The sequence below is a fragment of the Bubalus kerabau genome, chromosome 3 (assembly GCF_029407905.1).
Source record: "Bubalus kerabau isolate K-KA32 ecotype Philippines breed swamp buffalo chromosome 3, PCC_UOA_SB_1v2, whole genome shotgun sequence".
Classification (NCBI taxonomy): domain Eukaryota; kingdom Metazoa; phylum Chordata; class Mammalia; order Artiodactyla; family Bovidae; genus Bubalus; species Bubalus kerabau.
The window spans coordinates 182,018,202-182,043,149 of NC_073626.1; the positions used below are offsets into that span (position 1 = coordinate 182,018,202).

The 24,948-nt window shown below is 41.6% G+C and overlaps 1 protein-coding gene and 1 long non-coding RNA gene across 3 annotated transcripts in view; both read right to left on the reverse strand.

The window, feature by feature from the left end:
- Window positions 1–819: 819 nt before the first annotated feature.
- On the reverse strand, window positions 820–4,234 carry LOC129647037 (uncharacterized). Its single transcript, XR_008712249.1, has 3 exons — window positions 4,095–4,234; window positions 3,082–3,151; window positions 820–1,743 (listed from the first exon to the last, which is right to left on the reverse strand). It is a non-coding gene; the product is annotated as an uncharacterized LOC129647037 (long non-coding RNA).
- A 9,409-nt stretch (window positions 4,235–13,643) lies between these two features.
- CLIC4 (chloride intracellular channel 4) overlaps window positions 13,644–24,948 on the reverse strand; it is a 78,241-nt gene continuing 66,936 nt past the window's right edge. For both annotated transcript variants that reach the window (XM_055574104.1, XM_055574103.1), the window contains 2 exons: window positions 18,322–18,503; window positions 13,644–17,144 (listed from right to left, as the gene is read on the reverse strand). In XM_055574104.1, the coding sequence (XP_055430079.1) occupies window positions 16,980–17,144; window positions 18,322–18,503 (347 nt within the window). In that variant the 3' untranslated portion in view covers window positions 13,644–16,979. The remainder of the gene's footprint in view (window positions 17,145–18,321; window positions 18,504–24,948) is intronic.

Genomic DNA, 24,948 nt, shown 5'->3' on the forward strand with positions numbered 1-24,948 from the left:
ACACATCTTCTACACTGCAGGTGGGTTCTTTACAGCTGAGCCACCAGGGGAAGCCCCAACAATGTGATGGGAGATGCTTTAGAAAGTGACTTTTTATGATGAGTAGTTTTTCCGAATGTGGTAGCCAGCCCCCAAGTTGCCTTCCGTGAGTCTCACCTCCTGGTAGTCATGCCCTGGTGAAGTTCCCTTCTTGATGCTGAATAGAACTGACTTAGTAACCAGTAGGGTTGGGTAGAAGTGACCGTGTGTCACTTCTAAGGAGAGGTCCAGGAAGATGTTGCAGCTTCTGCCTTGGTCTCTTGATTATTCACTCTGGGGGAGGCCAGCCACCACATTTTAAAGAAACCCAAGTCTCGAAGAGGGCCTGGGGCCTCCGGCCAAGAGCCAGGTGAGTGCACCACTTGGGGAATGGATGGCCAGCCCCAGTCAAGCCTTCAGATGACTGCAGCCCTACCCAACATCTCAAGGGCAAATTCACGACAGGCCCCAAGCCAGAACTGCCCAGTTAAGCTGCTCTTGACATTCTTAACAGATAGAAACTATGAGAGACAATAAATGCCATTGTTTTAAGTCACTAGGATTTGGGTCATTTGTTTGAAAGCAATACACACGATGGAATTCAAACAGGACGAAAGTAAAAAGTGATTAAACTATTGTTACACAATAGCCGTAGTTTCACAAACACGATGAATTTCATAAACACAATGAATTTCACAAACACAATGTTAAGCCAAAGAAGCCAGATACCAAAGAGGACATTCTCTGTGATTTTATTGGCACAAAGATCCTAAATGCGCAAAGTTAATCTTGGCTGTCTGCATAATGGTTCTTTTTTGGGAGGGGAAGCATGGTGGCCACCGGGAGCAGTTAGCAGGGGGCCTCCAAGTGCTGATAACGCTTCACTTCTTGGGCTGGGGCTATATGGTTTAGACAAGATCGGCCACATTCAGGGTGGTATGGCCATAGACTGGGGGCTGTATAGTTGAGATCATGGGTATGCTTTTTTTGTAAAAACTCATCAAGCTGTACATTTATGATGCATGCTCTAGTCTGTATGCACACTATATTTCAACATGAAATATTTCTAAATGATCATCATATGGATACTGTTTGAAATCTAGAGACTGAAAATGAGGTTCTGGGCCATAAAAAGGGAAGAACTTCAGGAGAGTCTGTACAATGATTTGCAGTCCTGTAAAGCACACATACGGAAGGCAAGATGGAAAAAAGATGAAATGTTTGTGTTGCGAGGCAGGGATTCTGGGCAACTTAAAAATCTTTTAAGTGTTTCATTTAGGAATGTATTAGACTGTCTTGTCAGAGAGAATGAATAAAGGGCCAAGAGGTATAATACATTTTCACAGGGGGTCTAATCAGAGACTAAAATACGATCCTATAAGGAGTAAGCTTTTTATTCACCCAAAATTTGACCACCCAGAATAACGCCTTCCCAGAGATTTCACAAGCTGTTCAAGTGCGGTTTCTCTAGCAGAATCAGTTATTGAAACTGCCGTCCTCATTAAGCAGAGAAGTGGGCGCCCGCGCTCAAGGTTCGCGGTCCGGCTGGGCGTGGAGAGAAGCTAGGCCAGGCGGACAGGAGGTGTCGGCGACGTGGTGGGCAAGCAGAGCAGCAGGTATTAATTTGCTGTAAAGTAAGGAAATTTGCGGGCCTGGAGGAACTCTCCCAGTGCTGATAGTAATAGATTCAGAAATATCACCTTCAAATCCCCAAACAGCTGCAGGCTCAGAAGACAGTGGAGAAAGTTCTTCAATTTCACTGAGCTATAAATTTTGGATTTCCCATAACAGCTTTCCAGAACAGGTTCCACATTGTTCTCAGTAGAAATCACACATTACAGTATTTGGTAGCATCCTGAAGACACAGACTCTGGCACACTCCTTCCGTATGCCCTCTCCCAGCTCAAAAACCATCAGTGGATTCCCCCACCTAACCCCCAGCACAACCTTAAAAAGTGTCTCTGGCCCAGCACGGTAAAAAGTAACAAATCCAACCCAGGCACCCCAGACTGTGTCATCTCCGGCCACCTGGCCAAGAGCCCACTGTATCTATCACCTGGGAACTCCCTTCACCAAATGATCTTTACATGGGGAAGGGCTTTCTAAGCTTCAAAGCCGTGGAAGAAACCACAGAGGAAATGCTTGACAGTCCCACGCTACATAAAAACAAGAAATTCCGGTGCGATTAAGAAAATCAAGCAAAATTAAAAGACAAACAACTGGGGGAAAATGTTAGCACAAATACCACAGCCAGATGGCGAGGGCCCTTACTTTATAAAGAACCCACATAAATCAGTTTTGAAGATACATATACAAAGATGCTCATGGATAAAAGGGCAAATGGCTTAATAAAAAGCAAATATAAGAGGCTAACAAACATGTGGAGGCGGAAAGAATGCTCGATCTCTCTAAAGGTCAAAGAAATGCAAATAGCAATAAGATAGATTAAGTTATCAAAGACACTGCTCCCTGCTAACTGAAGCACAGAGGGATAGCATTCGCGTGTAGGCACTGGGGTGTGTAAATTCATGAGCTATTTCTGGCAAGCCACTTGGTGATCTTTATCAAAAGCCTTAAAAATGTTCCTACTTTGTTCACTTTTTTTTTTACTGTTTCTTTAGAAACTTTTCAGCAAATAATTTGGTGATATTTATCAATCTTCTTGAGATGTTTGTACTTTTGACTCAGATTTCTGATTATTTTCTCCAAAATCTAAAAGTCGACATGCGGCTGAAGATGGATGTACGTAAAGACATGTCTGCTGCAATGTGAACAGGCTATAACGAAAAGCTGGAAAGAACCTAAGTGACCTACAGTCGGGGAGCGGGTGAGGCAATTACCGTACGTCCACGTGACTAAAAGCACTGGGTAAAAAACCTTCTAACAGTCAAGGGTTCCAAACGATGTGGGGAAACGCCTATGAGGTAATAGGTTTGCAGTGGGAAGTAAGCTCTCAATTTCTTAAAGAAAAAAAAATTTTAGCCAATAGAAGGGAAAACACCCCACACATGGATTGCCTCTGGCTGGTGAGCTTAGGGGAAATTTGTATATGTGCTTCTTTACCGTTTTCCGTGATTTCCGAAATGTCTTCAGTGTGCAGAATTACTTTGAGAATCACTTAAGTAGTTAAAATCTGTAAAAAAAAAAAAATTATTATCCTTGATACAGTCGATTTTTCTAGTGAAAAGCAATTGTTCCTTTATGAATTGACACGTAGGTTCAATAAATATTCGTGAGCAAATGAGTGAATAATGCTTTTAAGACTCTTGTGAATTATTTCTCACTTTCTGCTTTTATTGCCTGGTTATTTGTGTATACGTCTTTCTCCCTTGTGACCCTGGAAGGTCTCAGAAGGCAGAAATCACGTGTCTCCATTTATTCACATCCAGCCAGTGCCTTGAACCCAGGAGGAGCTCCAAATGTTATTTTTAAATGAATGGAGCATATCACACAGTTAAGTGTTTTCTCACATGAGATAAAGATTCAGGATGCCAAAGACTATGATAAACCCAAGCCTCCTGAAGTAGAACTCCCTGAAAGCCAAGAACAAGGAGATCAAAACAGGGGTTCTAGTGGTAACTCTGCCCCAACCTGGAAGCCATCAGGTGTTATTGCCAAAGCTGCTGTCTGGTCCTGAAAGCACTGTCCTAGGAGCCCTCATGCTGCAGGTAACTACCTATGGGACCCTGGGCAAGTTACTCATCCTTCGTTCACTCATGGGTGAACCAAAGGCGCTGGAGTACTTCTAGCTTGCTGTCACTAGGATTTCTAAAAAGCATCTGATAGTGAAAGTTGGTTTGGAATACCAAGGTGAAAGGGATCTTCAGAACATGGCAGAAATGTTCTTAAAAAAAAAAAAGAAAAAGCAAAACACCCTCTATTGATAAACCGAATCAATAATGTGCACCCGTGAGCTGGGCTCCACTTCACCGACATTTTTGTCTTTCTCATCAATCTTAATAATTAAATTAGGCAACCTTAAGGTTCTGGCAAGGACCCTGGGATTCCTGGAGCATCTGTAGAGATAAGCAACAATTCCTCCTGCGTCAATGATTTCAGAGAATGAGATGACTCACTGAAATGTCAGTGCTTCCAGTGAGGGCAGAGAATGGAGAGGATCCTGGGCTTTTCTTCTCTTGCCCCTCCTTGGTCCAGAATTCTCCCATTCATCCGCAGCAGGTAGTTTCGCTGGTGTACAGTGACCTCTGCAGACAGCAGGGTGTTGCATGCCTGTCTCCGAGCTGAAGAGAAGGAGAGGCCCCTCCTGCTCTCCCCGGACTCCCAGAGTCCCCTCTTATCAACCAGGACCCTCTCGATCACACAGAAATGGAGCGCCGGCCCTGAAGCTTGGTTCTTAGTATTAGAGCCCTGAGCTCCGCTTGCTTTGTCCCCACTTGTATGCACTTCAGAGAGTGGAGCTGTGCATGGTGTAACCAGGAACTCCCAAACTCCCCACGAGAAAAGTCCAGTGGGAAGCTCAGGGCTACTCCACCACAGTGCCAAGGAATCAGGCTTCATGTGTCCCGAACTTGAGCTCCTTCCAACACTGGAGAGGTGACAGCCCGGAATCCAGTGCTCTGGAGCCAGATGGCCTCCATCCGCTCTTGACTGCATGAGCTTGGGCCAATTACTGAAACTCTGGATGCTCAATGTTCCTTATCTTTAAAATGGGGTTAATACTCCAAGAGACAAGCTGAAAAGATGAAACAGTTACTTATATTAAAAATATATTTATACCTATACGTATATAAAGTCGCTGCCGTCTCTGGGGTCGCATAGAGTCAGACAGGACTGAAGCAACTTAGCAGCAGCAGCAGCATTATAAAGTCGGGTAATTGACAGGGGCTTCCCTTTTGGCTCAGAAGGGGAAGAATCCGCCTGCAATGAGGAAGACCTAGGTTCGATCCCTGGGTTGGGAAGATCCCCTGGAGGAGAGAATGACTACCCACTTCAGTATTCTTGCCTGGAGAATTCCACGGACAGAGGATCCCCAGTGGGCTACAAGTCCATGGGATCACCAAGAGTCGGGCACATGGTGTTTAAGGAAAAGCATTTATTCTTCTTTGAGGAAATCGGAGAACGAAGAAACACTGGAAGGAACGGAAGCAGGTCCATTTCTTATAAGAAATGAGATCAGAAATGGGTGGCTGGCTTTTTCTTCCCACCCCCGCCCCCCGCCCCCAATGGCCGTCCCAAAGGCAGCTAGCCTCCCTTGAGGACAATGCCCCCTCCGAGGCCGTCTCGCAGGCGGGGCCCTCCTCCCGGGGGACAGGGTCAAGTTCAGCGCGGGGAGCCCCCTCGCGGAGGCACCCGGGCGGGGCACCTTGCGGGAGCTGGACCCAGGAGTAGGGGGCCCGCCCCTGGCGCGAGGACGAAGCTGGGAGGAGGCCCGGGCCTTAACGTCGGCTGCATCCCGGCCCCCGAGTCCCAACTGCCCCCAGACCGGCCAAGAGTTTCGCTTCCGAGGCTCTTCCTCCAGCCGCCGAGGGCCCAGCGCGTGCATAACTGCGCAAAGAGCTGCAAGAAGCGGCTCCGCGCGCAGCCCCGGGCCGGGGGACGGGTGGGCAAACCAGAGCCTCCCGGCGACCTGACCTCAAAGCAGGGGCCCTCACCCCCCGGCCGCCACCCCCCGAAAAGGGTGCGAGCCGGGCCCGCGGGGCCTGCGGCGGGCGGCAGGGGCGGAGATGAGCGGCGGCGCGGGGCGCGTCGGTTCGCCACAGGAAGGAGGGAAGAGGCCGGAGGCGCCTTCACAGCGCGGCAGCCCTGGCAGATCTGATAAAAGAGGAAGGAAGCCCTCGACGCGGCTGAGCCGAGCTGCCGGCTCCCCAAACCGACGAGGTCCTGCAGCTGTCACGGCCCCCTGCGGGCGCGCGGCGGCCCGGCCAAAAGGCCGGGCAGCCTGCGCCCCCTGCCGGTCGTTCGGAGCGACGGGCCCGGAGAGCCGGCCTGGCTGCGGGGACCCGGGCGCGGCCACCGCCTCCTCCGCAGTTCAGTTCACAGTTCAGTTCAGTCGCTCGTCGTGTCCGATCTTTGCGACCCCATGGACTGCAGCACGCCAGGCCTCCCTGTCCATCGCCAACTCCCGGAGTTTACCCAAACTCATGTCCATGGAGTTGGTGATGCCATCCAACCATCTCATCCTCTGTCGTCCCCTTCTACTCCCGCCTCCAATCCTAGGTGGTAAAGGTCCTGAGTGGGTAAGTCCCCGAGACGGGCGGGGGGCGCGGATACGGGGCTTGCCTGGGCCTGGATCCTCTATCTTCGGCTCCCTGCCGGACACCGCAGAGAAAGAATTCCAGGGCCAGGTTTGCTCCAGCTGGGCTCTGCTTACCTAGTAGTGTTTAGTCGCTCAGTCGTGTCCAACTCTGCGATCCCACGGGCTGTAGCCCGCCAGGCTTCTCTGTCCATGGGGATTCTCCAGGCAGGAATACTAGAGTGGACTGCCATTCCCTTCTCCAGAGGTTCTTCCTGACCCAGGGATGGAACCCGGGTCTCCTGCGTTGCAGGCAGATTCTTTACCCGTTTGAGCTACCGGGAAGACCCTGGCAACCCAATTACCTTGGCAGTCCAGGGGTCGGAGCCAAGCCCACCCTACTGAGAAAAATATAGAAGCCCTTCTAAAGATGGCAGAGCACCGCTCCGGGGTTCTGATTTTGCTGTCGCTTCCTAGCTGTGTGACCTTGAGCAAGTTCCCTGTGCTTCAGTTTCCTCATTTATAAAATGGGAATCATAGTCTCCACCCCACAAGGTTGTAGGGAAGACCGAGTTAATACATGTAAAAGTGCTTAGAACAGCTTCCTTTCTTAGTGCACATATGTCTGTTAAATTGTTTAAATTTCACTGTAGCGTGAAGGCTTGTTGAACTTGCTGTAACTGGTTCCTTATTCTGGGGATTTTCTTGCTGTCTATATAATAAAATTTTATATATATAAAATTTTATTTATTTTTGGCTGTGCTGGATCCTCCTTGCTGCTCAGGCTTTCTCTAGTTGTGGAGAAGGGCAGCTGCTCTCTAGTTGTGGTGGAAGGGTTTCTCATTGCCCTGACTTGTCTTGTTGTGGAGCACAGGCTCTAGGCTTCAAGAGTTGCGGTTCCTGGGCTCTAGAGCACAGACTCACTAGTTGTGGCACAGGGGCTTAGTTGCTCCGCTGCAGGGGGAAAAATAAATAAATCTTCCCCCAACAGGGGTCAAATCTGTGTCTCTTGCATTGACAGACTCTCTACCACTGAGCCACGAGGGAAGCCCTCTTGCTGTCTTTCAACCAAGCCACTTTTCGTTCAGTTCCACTGCATTGGGAGAACTTACTTTGTATGATGCCACTCCTTTGAAATGTGTGGAGGCTTGCTTTCTGGGCCAGCATATGGACTGCTCTGCTAAAACCTCTGTGTGCACCATGAAAAGAATGTACTTTCTGCAGCTGTCAGATGTAATGTTCCAATGTCAATTAAGTCAAATTAGTTAACTGAGCTATTCCATACTGAGTATGTGGGGGTGTGTGTGGTTCATTTCCTGCTTGTTCTATTAGTTAGTGAGAGAGCTGTTAAAAATCTCCTGAATGATGGTGAATTTGTCTATTCCTCCTTTCAGCTTCACTAACTTTTGCTGTATGTATCCAAGGCTGTGTTATTAGATGAGTATAAATTTAGGAGTCTTGTATCTTCCTAGTGAATAAAACTTTCATAATTATAAAAGGGCATTGCAATGGCAACCCACTCCAGTACTCTTGCCTGGAAAATCCCATGGACGGAGGAGCCTGGTGGGCTGCAGTCCATGGGGTCGCTGAGGGTCGGACACGACTGAGCGACTTCACTTTCACTGTCCACTTTCATGCATTGGAGAAGGAAATGGCAACCCACTCCAGCGTTCTTGCTTGGAGAATCCCAGGGATGGCGGAGCCTGGTGGGCTGCCGTCTCTGGGGTCGCACAGAGTCGGACACGACTGAAGCAACTTAGCAGCACCTTAGCAGCATACATGTCTATATTGTAAAATGTCCTTCTTTGTCTCTGGTAAATACTTCTTGCCTCAAAGCCTGCTTTTTATAATGGTTACACCCAATTGAAAATAAATAAAAAATAAAATACAATGGTTACATGCATTTTCCTGTTTGCTGTGGTCTTACATCTGTGAATTTCAAACTTTCTGTGTGGTTATGAAGTTTGTTTCTTGTAAATGTCATATATTGGGTTTTGATTATAAACAGTTTCATACTCCGTTTTAGCTAGATTGTTTACCCCACTTATACTGACTATAACTAATGGTGTAGACTTTATAGCTAACCTTTTGCTGTTTTCCAACCTTTGTTCCTTTAGTCCTTTTTCCTTTTGGAAAAATCACTGTATTTTTAAAAAATTCCATTTTCCTCTTGCATCTTTGATAAATGTATTACTGTACTCTTGAAGCTTAGATTTTCAAGCTATTTTTATAGTTATCCTACTGCTACTGCTAAGTCACTTCAGTCGTGTCCAACTCTGTGCGACCCCAGAGACGGCAGCCCACCTGGCTCCGCCGTCCCTGGGACTCTCCAGGCAAGAACACTGGAGTGGGTTGCCATTTCCTTCTTCAATGCATGAAAGTGAAAAGTGAAAGTGAAGTCGCTCAGTCGTGTCCGACCCTCAGCGACCCCATGGACCGCAGCCCACCAGGCTCCTCTGTCCATGGGATTTTCCAGGCAAGAGTACTGGAGTGGGGTGCCATTGCCTTCTCCGATAGTTATCCTAATAATACCTAATCTTCTCGAGATTACAATATTTATTACAGTTTTGTTTTAATTAGCAGTTTTACTACTTGCCAAGTACAAACAACCCTTTCTTCCACCCTCCCACACTATTATACATGTATAACATATAACCGCTGTTATATATTCCATATTACATATTTTTAACAATATATGTCCTCAAGACATTACTGTGGTTTAAAAGTCAATATTCTTTCATATTTGCCTATATATTTACTCTGTTCATTGCTCTTCATTCTTCCTTCTGGTTCTATACTACCAGCTGGGGTCATTTTCCTTTAGGCTGAAGTACTTCCTTAAGTATTTTTATAGCACATGTCTGATGGTGCTTAATTATCTCAACTTTTGTCTGTCTGAAAATGCCTTTAGTTTGCTTTTGAGAATATTTTTACTAAGTTGGCAATTCTAAGTTGGCAGACCTTTCTCAGGAGTTTTAAGATTCTGGCTTCCAAAGTTTCTGCTGAAGTCAGCCACTGCTCCTTCAAAGGTTATGTATTTCTCTCTGGCCATCTCTAGAATTTTCTGTCTTTGGTTTCCAGCATAAGATATTCTTAAGTGTGCCTTTTGGTTTTGCTTTTACTCTATAATGAATTTGCTGAGTTTTATGAATAGGTAGGTTCAATTTTGTCAACAGTTTTGGAAAATTCTCAGCTATTATTTCATCAAATATTGATTCTGCCCTATTCCCTTTTATGTCTGGGACCTCAGTTACATGTATCTTTAGGTTGTGTTCATCATGTTTCTCATGCTCTTGGCTTTTTGTTTAGTTTCTACATTCTTTTGCTCTTTGCTTCCATTTGAATTTTTCTATTGGCCTATCATCAAGTTTACCTTTTAAAGTATACAACTCAGTGGGTTTTAGTATATTCACAAAGTTGTGCAATCATCGCTCTTAGCTAATTCCAGAACATTCATTTTCATCACTCCAAAAAGAAACCTGTACTCACTAGCAGTTACTGCCCATCCTCTCCTTCCCCAGCTCTTAGCAGCCACTAATTTACTGTCTCTATAGATTTGTCTATGCTGGCCATTTCATATAAATGGAACCATATAATATGTAGCCTTTTTGTGTCTGGCTTCTTTCACTGAGCATGTTTTCAAGGTTCACATTGTAGGTTGTATGAGTATTTTTTTAATGGCCAAATAGTATTCCATTATATGGACATTTTATCCAGTCACTGGTTGATGGCTATTTGCTTCCATTTGGGGCTATTATGAAAAACCATGCCATGAACATCATTTCTCCTGGTTATAAAGCTAGGGGTGGAATTGCTGGCTAAGTATTACTAGTTCTATGCTTAGCTTTTTGAGGATCTGCCAAAGTGGCTGTACCAGCAATGTATGCGTGAGTTCTAATTTATCCACATCACTGCAAACACTGATTGTCTGTCTTCTTGATCACAGCCATCCTAAAGGGTGTTTTTAATGGTTTTTTATTTACATTTCCCTAGAGATGGGAATACCAGACCACCTGACCTGCCTCTTGAGAAATTTGTATGCAGGTCAGGAAGCAACAGTTAGAACTGGACATGGAACAACAGACTGGTTCCAAATAGGAAAAGGAGTACATCAAGGCTGTATGTTGTCACCCTGCTTATTTAACTTATATGCAGAGTACATCATGAGAAACGCTGGGCTGGAAGAAGCACAAGCTGGAATCAAGATTGCCGGGAGAAATATCAATAACCTCAGATATGCAGATGACACCACCCTTATGGCAGAAAGTGAAGAGGAACTCAAAAGCCTCTTGATGAACGTGAAAGAGGACAGTGAAAAGTTGGCTTAAAACTCAACATTCAGAAAACGAAGATCATGGCATCTGGTCCCATCACTTCATGGCAAATAGATGGGGAAACAGTGGAAACAGTGTCAGACTTTATTTTTTGGGGCTCCAAAAATCACTGCAGATGGTGACTGCAGCCATGAAATTAAAAGACGCTTACTCCTTGGAAGAAAAGTTATGACCAACCTAAACAGCATATTGAAAAGTAGAGACATTACTTTGCCAACAAAGGTCCGTCTAGTCAAGGCTATGGTTTTTCCAGTGGTCATGTATGGATGTGAGAGTTGGAGTGTGAAGAAAGGTGAGTGCCGAAGAACTGATGCTTTTGAACTGGGGTGTTGGAGAAGACTCTTGAGAGTCCCTTGGACTGCAAGGAGACCCAACCAGTCCATTCTGAAGATCAGCCCTGGGTGTTCTTTGGAAGGAATGATGCTAAAGCTGAAACTCCAGTACTTTGGCCACCTCATGCGAAGAGTTGACTCATTGGAAAAGACTCTGATGCTGGGAGGGATTGGGGGCAGGAGGAGAAGGGGACAACAGAGGATGAGATGGCTGGATGGCATCACTGACTCGATCGACTGAGTCTGAGTGCACGCTGGGACTTGGTGACGGACAGGGAGGCCTGGCATGCTGCAATTCATGGGGTTGCAAATAGACACGACTGAGCGACTGAACTGAATGACTAATAATGTTAAGCTTCTAGGTGTTGATTGGTCCTCTGTAGATCTTCTTTGGAGAAATACATATTTAAACCCTTGTTCATTTTTTGGTTGGGTTGTGGGGTTTTGTCTGGCCACACACCATGGCATGCAGGGATCTTAAGTTCCCTCACCAGGGACTGAATCCATGCCCCCTGCAGTGGATGCAGAGTCCTAACCACTGGACCGCCAGCAAAGTCCCCAGCTGGGTTGTCTTTTTATTATTGAGTTTTAACAATTCTTTATATATTCTGGATACTAGACCCTTATCTACAACCCGTATTTAAAACAGACCTCTCATGTCCGTTTGCAATCAATTCCCACTCCCAACCCTGTTGTTCACTCGCTCAGTCGTGTCTGACTCTTCATGAACTCCAACCCTGGTAACAGGCAACCACTAAGTTACAGCTGCTGTTTCAGGTAAGCCCACCTTTTAATGAAATTTTGTCTAAGTATTGTGTCATTGTGGGACGTTTCACTCTGCCTTTTGGTGGCCCTGGGCTTAGCTTCTGGCATGGCATGTAGAGCTCTGAATTCAGCAAATGTCCTCGGAGAAAGCCAGCCACTTATTTAAGGTGTCTCAGGTTTCCAGTATGTCGTCACCAAGGACCTTGTGTTTTCTTTTACCCAGAAGTGCCCCCTCTGCATGGGCTAAACCCGATCTTCAGTTCCTGGCCCAGAATCGGCAAATACTCACTAAGGAAAAAATGGCCAGACCATCAGTTTACCTCAGAAAGGCTTCCTCCTCTGAAATCCAATTCATTTAGTCCTTATTGCTTCCACAGTTTTCTGATGTTTAAATGATGTTTAAAAGCAGTATTGAATTTTTGGTATTTTAAACCAGTTTTTTCTGGTAGTTGCAGCAGAAGTGTTGTGTTGATGTGACCTAATATATCCTACTCATCAATTATATTAAGCTTTTAAGACTTTATATCCTGTCAAGCAAGTTTCTTTTCTTTCCCTCTCCTTCCAGATATATGTTGGCTATTTGGGGAGCATACTTCTTCCACATTTATATTTTAAATCCATTTATCTGTGTTCCCCCCCCAAAAAAAAACCCTCTTGGGATTTTGTTGGGAAAATATATTGAATTTATAAATTACTTAAAACAATTGAAATTCTTATAACTTTTACATTCTCCATCCACAAACATGGTATACCTATCCATTGAGTAGGTTTCTTTTAGGTCCTTTAATATTTTGTACTTTTCTCCATCAAGGAATTGCACATACTTTATCAGGTTTTACCCCAAATACCTTAGAGATGATCTTTTAAAGTACTTTTTAAAAAGAATAGGTAATGTATTTATGGTACAAATTTCCAAAAGCTCAAAAAAGTAACACTGACAATTTTCATCCATTTTTCTGTCACCCAGTTTTCTTCTAGAAGAAATGAATGTTATCTATTTATTTTTAATGTGGTTAATGTTAGTATATAGTTCAATCTTGTATCTAGTAAGCAATTGAATTTTATTATTTCTAATCAGATCAGTCACTCAGTCGTGTCCGACTCTTTGCGACCCCAAGAATCACAGCACGCCAGGCCTCCCTGTCCATCACCAACTCCCGGAGTTCACTCAGACTCACGTCCATGGTGTCAGTGATGCCATCCAGCCATCTCATCCTCTGTCGTCCCCTTCTCCTCTTGCCCCCAATCCCTCCCCAATTTCCTCTGATGGAAAAGCATCAGAGTCTTTTCCAATGAGTCAACTCTTCGCATGAGGTGGCCAAAGAACTGGAGTTTCAGCTTTAGCATCATTCCTTCCAAAGAAATCCCAGGGCTGATCTCCTTCTGAATGGACTGGTTGGGTCTCCTTGCAGTCCAAGGGACTCTCAAGAGTCTTCTCCAACACCACAGTTCAAAAGCATCAATTCTTCGGCACTCAGCCTTCTTCACAGTCCAACTCTCACATCTTTTTTATATATGTATCATCTACAAAGGAGAAGTCACTTGGTCCATCTTTTTCCATTCCTTATTTCTTTTACTGATTTTACTGCATTGGTGTAGAATACCTCGAATACAGTAGTTATGTAAAATAGCTGAGTAATGGCTGTGATAGAAGGCAATCGTATTTTGCTTCTGACTTTAATGAGGGCTTGTTTCACATTTATTTATGAAATTTGCTGTAGGTTTTTGGCAGATGTCTTTATTGGGTTAAAAAAAAGTTAATCTTTGATCCCGTTTTGCTAAAAATGGGTACCATGAAAGTTTTTTTAAGTTACTTTATGTACCTACTGAGATGATCGTATGGTTTTCCCCTTTAATCTATTAAATGTGCTGAACTGCCCCCTCAAGAAAAACAAAGATAGTCTCAAATAAACACTTTTACCCCAAATTGTTATTTATTTTCATGAGGGGGGAAAAAAGAACCTTTTATGATAGTGAAAATATATTTTATTTTTTAATACAATAGCTGCCAGCAATATACTGGTTCCAGAGAGAGAAAAGAAAATACAAGCATTCTACAATAAGCTTTCATTTTCCTTTTCAAGTAATTTAAAAAAATGCTTCAATTCTGTTCAAGTTTATGATTTGGGGGAGTTGAAATTTTTTTCCATAATAAAAGTATAATTTTGACAGCCCCAACCTTGGTAATTTGTAAAGGATGGAATAAAAATGATGATACAGTATAATAATGAATGTTTCCCTCTCTCTGAATCAAATACTGATTATAACCAGTGTAAGAAATTGGTTAATCAATAAATTTGATGAAATGTGTATCAAAATGTTCATGAAAAAATACATTTCTATTTCTTCTCATTTTTGCCATGTAGATATTTTCTAAATGGATTATTTTAAATGCACAGAAATAAAAGCTATCTACACGCAGCTCTAAAGAGATTCAAAACAACAGAAGTAAATGTGCCTAAATTCTAAAGTCAAACAAATGAGTGTAAGAATAAATGTCAGAAACCTCTTCATTGTATACAGATTGCTCAAGGGTTTAAAGATAGTTATATAAGCCGAAGTTACCAAGAAATAAAATCTTGTATGAATTTTATCACAAAAGTCAACAATCTTGGTAAAAGGAAATAACAGAACTATACAGAAAATCCACATCTATATTTTTTTTAAAAGGGAGAAGTTATATCAACTGAAATAGTAGACAGCCTTCCAAATGTTGAACACAAAAATTTCTCAGAATCCCTTGGAAACTATAAGATCTTCCATTCAGACTCTTATCTTTTTTAAGTGAAACAAAAGGGGTTTAAATGAAGGGGGGAATGATTTAGTAGTTGTAGAAATAATATCAGATTATTTCTATTACATCAACCCATACACTACATGAACTACCATGAAAATTTTTCATGTCCCAAATCTCCCAAGACTGTAAGCTATGATTTTTCCACAAATGTAAGATGGGGTAAAAAAGGTATGTTCTAGGATCATCTTTTTTTTACTAGCTTTTGTCCATTTGCCAATCTCAATCTCATCTAACTTTCCTGATAAAGTAATAAGATCTGTCTTTCTACAGAAACACAACTCTGCCTTCATCAAAATTATAACAGATAGACCCTCCCCCTTCCTTGGATATCTAGAGAGACAGCCAAGTGTAATCATGGGGTACATTTTTTAAAAAGAAGAGAATAAATATCCAAAGTGGCAAACTCTTCACAACTGAATTTCAGAATGTGTTTTTCATCCCTGTTTTGAAGACTGTAGCTCTTTCCTCATTAGCCCTCTACTCTGAATCACTTAGTCCACCATTCACTTGAAACAGACACCCTGCTTCGCCTGAATTGTGCTTTAAGCTATGAGGCAAGATTCAGTATCACCTGACGCCAAGTTGGTCCTATCGTGAAAGCAAGTGAGAAGTGAAGACGGCTGTCTGTGTACTGGTGTGCAAGTGCTGCAATTCACCCACGGAAGCTGCTGCCACAGAATTTCTCAATATATAACCTGATAGTGCTTCTTCCTGGAACAAGATAAGTCATCATCCAATACTTCATTACAAAATGGTGGGTACCCTAACTTTGTTCAGCAATAAGGAGTTCCAAAAAAGGTAAAGCAAAGAAATCTCCCTGAGCCAAATGGATACAATATGGAGTTTTTCTTATCTTTCTACACCAAGCTAATTACCGATAGATTTAAATAAATGCATAATGCTTATAAAAAATCAGGCTGCCTTCCATAAAGCCAGTGTTTACTAAATGTTAGCATATCATAGGGAAAAAAACATTGCTATTTTAAAGAAATATACTTAAAATTTCCAAAAACAGCCTATGAGAAATAGCACTTCTTAAACAAGTTAGGTATAAAAATGACCAAAAACATTACTATAGTCACAACCAGTCTTTGGAGTAGTGCACAGAAAGTCATTTTTTTCTTTTTTAAGTGAATAAATACCTAGCAAACTTTTATTTTCATCAAGTTTATCCTCCCTTGTTACAACACAAAAAATTCCTGGTTTAGGACTTCAGTTTAAGAAACAAACATGCAGAGTACTATTCCTCAACGTAGCTTCAGAAAAATTTAATTGAAGGAAATGCAATGATCGAGATTAGGCAAAACTGCAGTAAATATAAGTCACCATCACAACTATAATTTAGTCCAAAAGGAGTGAACCATACCTTGCCTGATGTCTAACAGTAAATGGGATGGAGTAATAACCTGTTTAATCTTGTTTTTAATAAAGGATTTATACTGCACTCTTTAGATTATCAAATATGCTTTATAAACAAAACTCTACTTGATATGCTGACAAATCCATGCTATATTCCTTAGGTTAACTTTTACATTATTAATCATTGTACTGCTAGAGCTAAATGAACGAAATATCAGTTTACATAGTGTTGCTCAGAAGATCTACAGACAGCAAGGCTGATGCTTACCTTAAAAAAGAGCACTTTTAAAATATAGGAAGAGAGCAATAATGTTCCAAATGAATGGCACTGGACAGAATACATATAACCAGTAACATATTTAGACTGAGCGTATCAGGTGCCCATTGGTTTCTCTTATATTCATAATATGCTTGAGAAGATCTTGAAAATACCATCCTTCCCTCTAAACTTTAAGCTTCTAAGTAGTGTCAGATATAATCATTAGTATGAAAGAAAAATGCTTTTAGGCAAAAGTAAAAATCCATGTACAAAGTAAAATAACAAAATCTGCACTGACTTTCGGTAGAAAGCACTCTTCTCGGGTGGTAACATCCTTTAGTACATATCCAGGATAGACTAAACTGAAATAGAATATTTTGATACAGTAGCAATCCTTTCATATACTCTTACTAAATATTATAAAATTCCAAAAATACATAAATATTCCTTGTACCATGCATTATGCACCAGTTTGGGCCTGACTAAAGGGGTCACGGTTACTATTTATTTTTTTAATTTTTTTTATGGTTACTATTTTAACAGTTGAACAGTGCACCTCAAAAGTTCTGTCATCGATACACAGTGAATGGACGCCAGTGATGAAGGCTCCAGAGAGATGGCAAACCACCTTTAAACTACCGTTAAAGGGAAAGTTTGTGATGGAGTGTCTCCAAATTGGAGGAGAGGAGGATACAGGCTAGGGGATATAGGCAGGGTAAAGGAATTTTAAAATAATACTGCTTAGGAGTATATATATTTCGAGACAGCTACTATACCTTGTCTATCCTTTATCCTAATCTGGAATAACTGCATGTTCGTGCCAAATAAAGTTTCTACTTTCTAGGAAGAGGAGCAGTCTGTTAGGGAAAGTATGTTCTTAGTCAGGGGAAGATGTGAAGACGCTTCTCTCATAAGTGCTCTTTTATTTGGTAAGTCTCTTGGCTACATCACTGTATGCTATTTCAACCTCCTTATCACTGGGGCAGGTGTTGGTGAACTCATCCCTACTGTAGGCATTAGTTAGGTATCTCCAGATGCCAGTCATTCCTTTTGGAATATCGAAGTTGCGGTATTTTTTTGCCACCACCTAAAATACAAAGAGATCAAAAGTTAATGTTTATATGCTGTGTCTTATAAACCAGACATGTATCTGATTTTAGGGCAAATTAATTCCGTGAACCTCTCAAAACTGCCTCTACTTGAAGTCTGTCCCCTTCATTATAACTAGACATTTAAAATAATGATAAGGACCGCAAACTACACCAGAAATTCAGAAGTGTGGTGGTGACTGCAAACGCCTGCCTTTACCAACAAGAGAAACAGTCAAGTGTAATCACTGGATAAATACTTTAAAACATACACACTAGTTTAGGTCTTCGGCCCATTTTTTGATTGGGTTGTTTTGATGTTGTTAAAAAGCATGAGATGTTTGTAAGTTTTGGAGACTAATCTCCTGTCAGTCACATTGTTTGCAAATATTTTCTCCCAATCTGTGGGTTGTCTCTTCATTTTGTTTGTTTCCTTTGCTGTGCAAAAGTTTTTGAGTTTAGGTAGGTCCCATTTGTTTATTCTTGTTTTTATTTCCATTATTCTGAGAGATGGATTGAAAAGATATCGCTGCAAACACACACACTAGTCAAGATCTGTTTTTCTTGACCTTGATCTTTAGTGCACAGCACAGTGTTTCACACACTGTCACTTGTCCTAGTCACTCAGTCGAGTCCGACTCTGCGACTCTATGGACCACAGCCCGCCTGGCTCCTCTGTCCATAGGATTCTCCAGGCAAGAATACTGGAGTGGGTTGCTGTGTCCTCCTCCAGGGAATCTTCCCAACTCAGGGATCGAACCCATGTCTCTTATGTCTCCCCACTAGTGTTGCCTGGGAAACCCAGTAAATACAGTCACACAATAAATGCTCAGTAAATATTTTCTGCCTTGAAAAGAAAAAGCCAGGTGATCAAAGAACAAAGTTTGATGCTGTATGTAAGTGTAGCAAGTACTTAAAAGTTACCTTGAATTTTTATGCAGTCACAGAAAAAAAATTTTTCCATTTCTCATAGGCATTGATTTTAATACACAATTTTCCATTTAATACACCTTAGGGTGTTTCACCTACTGCCTAGACAACATTAAGTTACACTGTTTGGAGGTTCTAAATAGTGAGTGTCAGAATACCAGCCAAGTTTTACACACAGGGGGAGTCCTGTCTTCGTAAAAAGGTATCAGGTTTAAGAGCAACGTGACCCACACCCTGCAGGCCTACCTTGACAATGTGCAGCTTGGGCAGCAGGTTGCAGTCAGCTAGTGTCATTTCATTGCCATCCAGAAATTTACGTGTGGAAAACTTAATGTCCTCCATACTATTCTCATCAATTTCATCAGGGAGGGGAGAATTCAGATATTCATCTAGTTTCTGCAGTGTTTTCAAGAGACCCCGCTCCAAAGCTGAAAGAAAGATGGAAATGCTATAAGGAAAACCACCCAATCCCCGAAGTCTTACTATGAAGTAAGACTTCAAGAAGTGTTACTCCTTCAGTCAGTAACTGGTCTCTCTGACACTGGGGTACCAACAGACAAGGTTCCTACTCTCCTGGAGCTTATTTATTCACTTGGGGGAGAAAGATGAGACAAATTTACAAGTAAAACTTCAGATAAATATAAAAACAAGTATGATAATTTCAGATAGTGTCATCTATAAACATTTGTTAATAACTAGATGCCCCATATACAAACGCATCATGGCCCAACACAGTTGATGTCTAAACCGGAAAACAAAACAAAAAAAAAATGGATGAGAAAAGACAAACCTATTATTTCAAATATAGAGAAGAAAGTCTTGCTGAGACAGAGATTCTTGCCCTCAATTTTAAATCCTGCTCTATAAAAATATTTGGATTTATATCCATGAAATGTGTTAAGAAACACCAATTCAAGTACAGAAGCCTGTAGTTTCTGCACTGCCTTAATATACACAAGAAGCCAAAAATAGCACTATCTTATAATAATATGAAAAACAGAGGGCAGATGAGAGTTCAATTTACAATACTGAACTGGAGCCCTCTTCAGGTTTCCCTGGTGACTCAGACGGTAAAGCATCTGCCTGCAATGCGGGAGACCCAGGTTCGATCCCTGGGTCGGGAAGATCCTCTGGAGAAGGAAATGGCAACCCACTCCAGCACTCTTGCCTGGAAAATCCCATGGACGGAGGAGCCTGGTAGGCTACAGTCTATGGGGCCACAAAGAGTCGGATACAACTGAGCGACTTCACTTTCAGCAAAATAGATTTTGTTGTTGTCTATTCACTAAGTCGGATCTGACTCTTTGCAACCCTGTGGACTGTAGCCCACCAGGCTCTTCTGTCCATGGGATTTACTCCATTACTAATGGAGTGGGTTACCATTTCCTTCTACAGAGGATCTTCCTGACCCAGGGGTCAAACCTGCATCTCCTGCACTGGCAGGTGGATTTTTTACCACTGAGCCATCAAGGAAGCCCGCAAAATACATTAAGATGCTAAAATTATTATAATTCAGAGAACAGTAGAATGCAGCCCCTCTGTATATCTAGAAAGTCAAGGTCAGTGACCCTTAGCAAAGAGGGGATGGGAATACCATTAGAATGGGTATGAAGTAACAAAGACAGACCCTTGCTTATCCCTTTTTTAAAATTTTTATTTTTTTTACCTTATATCTTCTCAACCCACCTTTATCCCCCACCCCCAGAATAGATGAGTTCACAATGATGAGTACAGTACATGTACTTGCCATAAAAGAAAGTTAAAATCATGAGGTGACACTCCGTATTACTTGTAAGTTTGAATAAAGTTGGATCCATTACAGAAAAAGGGAAAGCTTTACATGCTATATACTAGATATTTCACCAGCAACATAAATGTCCAAACACAACACTTGCTCCAGACTGCTCCCCCCAACTCATCCCTTGATCCCTTCAAAGCAGTCTAGACAATAGATGGTGGTCTTAGGTAGATGGCTGTAGGTATAAAAAGGGTTTTAGAAGTACATAAGAGATAAAAACCTTCTGAGCTTGGAAACCAAGCTGAATATGGAAAAAGGACAGAAGTATTCAACAAAATACAAATTGAAGCCCTAGTATATGCCAAGTTTTGTTCTAAGTGTCATTAAATTCACTACTGAATAAAATATAAAAGGTCCCCACTCTCTGAGTTTATATCTGGGAAAATGAAAGTGGTATAGAGAAGCTGATCAACAAAAGACTCTCGTGGTGATCCCTTCAGTGGGAGTGTGGAGTCTTAGCCCCTGGACCACCAGGGAGGTCCCTTCAGCTTTTTTTAAGTGGAGGTGTAGGTTATAGGGTATGCGTGCATCCAATTTTAGTAGAAATTGATTAGTTTTCCAAGTTCAGCACAGCAGGCAGCAGGTATGGACGTTCCAGTGACTTCATATCTTCAACATTTGGTATAGTCTCTTTAATTTTAACCCTTTTTAAGGATGACATATTTGGTTTTAATCTTTTCCTCTTTATTGCCTCTTTGGATATCTTCTTTTTGTAAAGTGCTGTTTGCTCATTTTTCTCTTGGACTATCTGTTGTACTGACTTGCAGTTTTTTTATATACTGCAAATGCAAATTCTTTGTGCTTCCATGTATTACACATTCCTTCTTGCTTTTTTTTACTTGCTTAATGATGACTTCTGATGAACATAAATCACTAAACCTAATGTAGTCCCATTTATTTTTTTCTTTTATGATCAGTACTTTGTGTTCAGCTTAAGAAACCTTCTGTTCAGTTCAGCTGCTCAGTCATGTCTCTATGTACGACCCGATGGGCTGCAGCACACCAGGCCTCTCTGTCCATCACCAACTCCCGGAGTTTACTCAAACTCATGTCCATCAAGTTGGTGATGCCATCCAATCATCTTATCCTCTGTCAGCCCCTTGTCCTTCTGGCTTCAGTCTTTCCCAGCATCATGGTCTTTTCCAATGAGTCAGTTCTTCGCATCAGGTGGCCAAAGTATTGGAGTTTCAGCTTCAGCATCAGTCCTTCCAATGAATATTCGGGACTGATTTTCTTTAGGATGGACTGGTTGGATCTCCCTGCAGTCCAAGGGACTCTCAAGAGTCTTCTCCAACACCACGGTTCAGATGCATCAATTCCTTGGCACTCAGCTTTCTTTATGGTCCAACTCTCACATCCATACATGACTACTGGAAAAACCATAGCTTTGACTAGACGGACCTTTGTGGGCAAAGTAATGTCTCTGCTTTTTAATATGATGTCTAGGTTGGTCCTAACTTTTCTGCCAAGGAGCATCTTTTAATTTCATGGCTGCAGTCACCATCTGCAGTGATTTTGGAGCCCCCAAAAATAAAAAAGTCTGTCACTATTTTCATTGTTTCCCCATCCATTTGCCATGAAGTGATGGGACCAGATGCTACGATCTTAGTTTTCTGATGTTGAGCTTTAAGCCAACTTTTTCACTCTCCTCTTTCACTTTCATCAAGAGGCTCTTCAATTCCTCTTTGCTTTCTGCCATAAGGTAGTGTCATCTGCACATCTGAGGTTATTGATATTTCTCCTGGCAATCTTGATTCCAGCTTGTGCTTCATCCAGCCCAGCATTTTGCATGATGTACTCTGCAAATAAGTTAAATAAGTAGGGTGACAATATACATCCATAACGTACTCCTTTCCCGATTTGGAACCAGTTCATTGTTCCATGTCCAGTTCTAACTGTTGCTTCTTGACCTGCATGCAGATTTCTCAGGAGGCAGGTAAGGTGCTCTGGTATTCCCATCTCTTGAGGAATTTTCCACAGTTTGTTGTGATCCACACAGTCAAAGGCTTTGGCATAGTCAATAAAGCAGAAATAGATGTTTTTCTGGAATTCTCTTGCTTTTTCGATGATCCAATGGATGATGGCAATTTGATCTCTGGCTCCTTTGCTTTTTCTAAATCCAGCTTGAATATCTGGAAGTTCATAGTTCACATACTGTTGAAGCCTGGCTTGGAGAATTTTGAGTGTTACTTTGCTAGAGTGTGAGATGAGTGCAATTGTGCAGTAGTTTGAGCATTCTTTGGCATTACCTTTCCTTAGGATTGGAATGAAAACTGACCTTTTACAGTCCTGTGGCCACTGCTGAGTTTTCCAAATTTGCTGGCATATTGAGTGCAGCACTTTCACAGCATCATCTTTCAGGATTTGAAATAGCTCAACTGGAATTCCATCACCTACACTAGCTTTATTTGTAGTGATGCTTCCTAAGGCCCACTTGACTTCACATTCCAGGGTGTCTGGCTCTAGGTGAGTGATCATCATGGTTATCTGGGTCATTAAGATATTTCTGTGTATTCTTGCCACCTTTTCTTAATATCTTCTGCTTCTGTTAGGTCCATACCATTTGTCCTTTATTGTGCCCAACTTTGCATGAAATGTTCCTTTAGTATCTCTAAATTTTCTTGAAGAGATCTCTAGTCTTTCCCATTCTGTTGTTTTCCTCTATTTCTTTGCATTGATCACTGAGGAAGACCTTATCCCTCTTCTCGTTATTCTTTGGAACTTTGCATTCAAATGGGTATATCTTTCCTTTTTTCCTTTGCCTTTCTCTTCTCTTCGTTTCTCAGCTATATGTAAGGCCTCCTCAGACAACCATTTTGCCTTTTTGCATTTCCTTTTCTTGGAGATGGCCTTGATCACTGCCTCCTGTACAATGTCATGAACCTCTGTCCATAGTTCTTCAGGCACTCTATCAGATCTAATTCCTTGAATCTATTTGTCACTTTGAACTGTGGTGTTGGAGAAGACTCTTGAGAGTCCCTTGGACTGCAAGGAGATCCAACCACTCCATTCTAAAGGAGATCAGTCCTAGGTGTTCTTTGGCAGGAATGATGCTAAAGCTGAAACTCCAGTACTTTGGCCACCTCATTCCAAGAGTTGACTCATTGGAAAAGACTCTGATGCTGGGAGGGATTGGGGGCAGGAGAAGGGGACGACAGAGGATGAGATGGCTGGATGGCATCACCGACTCGATGGATGTGAGTTTGAGTGAACTCCGGGAGTTGGTGATGGACAGGGAGGCCTGGCGTGCTGCAATTCATGGGGTTGCAAAGAGTCGGACACGACTGAGCTACTGAACTGAACTGTATAATCAATCATAACGGATTTGATTTAGGTCATATCTGAAAACCACTAGTGGTTTCCCCTACTTTCTTCAATTTAAGTCTCAATTTGGCATTAAGGAGTTCATGATCTGAGCCACAATCAGCTCCTGGTCTTGTTTTTCCTGACTGTATAGACTTCTCCATCTCCAGCTACAAACAATATAATCAATCTGATTTCGGTATTGACCATCTGGTGACGTCGTAGAGTCATCTCTTGTGTTGTTGGAAGAGGGTGCTTGCTATGACTAGTGCGTTCTGTTCGCAAAACTCTGTTAGCCTTTGCCCTGCTTCATTTTGCATTCCAAGGCCAAACTTACCTGTTACTCCAGAAATCTCTTGACTTCCAAGTTTTGCATTCTAGTCCCCTATGATGAAAACAACATCTTTTTTTGGTGTTAGTTCTAGAAGGTCCTCACAGAACCGTTCACCTTCAGTTTCTTCAGCATTACTGGTTGAGGCATAGATTTGGATTACTGTGATATTGAATGGTTTGCCTTGGTTATCTAAACCCAAATTATGAAGCTATTCTCCATTATCTTCTGGAAGATATTTTACCAAGTATATTTATATCTCTAATCCACTTAGAATTGATTGTGTATAGAGAGATGTTTTTTGACTCTGTATTCTGTTTTTTGTTCTATTTATCTATCCTTCTGTTAATACCACACTGTTTTAGCTACTGTACCTTTACAACACATCCTGATATCAGGCAGTATAAGTTTTTAAACACATCTTTCTTCAAGATCATCTTGACTATTCCTGGCTCCTTACATTTCCCTCATAAACTGTAGAATTAGCGTGTTAATTTACATGTGTGTAAGCACACGTAGACACATACACACAAACTGTTGAACTTTTGAATGATCTATAGATTCAACACAACTTCAATTTGAGAACTGGCATCTTTATAATTTTGAGTGTCCCAATCTATGAATATCATTTTTTTAAATTTTATTCAATTTTATGAAATTAAAAGAGATTTCTTCTATGTTTTCTATGCAGAAGTCTTGTCCATTTTTGTTAAGTTTATTCCTAAATATCTGATATTTTTTATTGTATAAATATTTTTATCACATTTTCTACTGCTTCTTGCTAGCAGGCACAAATAAAACTCATTTTTATAATAGCCTCATATGCAATCACTCTGATAATTCACTTTTTTTTAATTCTTAGGGTGTGTCTGTAGATTACTTTGGATTTTCTACATTTTTGATTATATTAAGAATAATGACAAATGTATGCCTTCTTTCACAAGTCTCATATAATGCATTACTTTTTCTTGCCTATTATGCTGGTCAAAACCACCAATACAATGCTAACAGAAGTGGTGACAGTAGCACTGTGTTCGAGTTTTGGTTTGAAGAGGAAATCTTTCACTATTCCTCTATTAAGTATGACTTTTCTGTGGATTCTCTGTCAGATTAGGGAAATTCCTTGCTATATAGTTTATTTTTTAAAAATAAACATTTTAATAGTATTAAATTTTATCAAGTACTTTTTCTGCATCAATTGAAATAATATCATAGTTTTTCTCTTGTATTCTATTATTGTGACAATTTGAATAGTTTTTTTGAATGCCCAATCTTCCATTCCTGAATTAAACTCAACTCGACTTTATGTATGATCTTTTATCAAATTGCTGGATCTGGCATATTTTGTTTTAGCCTTTTACGACTGTTTGAGAGAGACTGGCCTGAAAGACTCCTTCCTTTTGATGTTTTTGTATCGTTTGACCTCAAAAAGCAAGCTCGG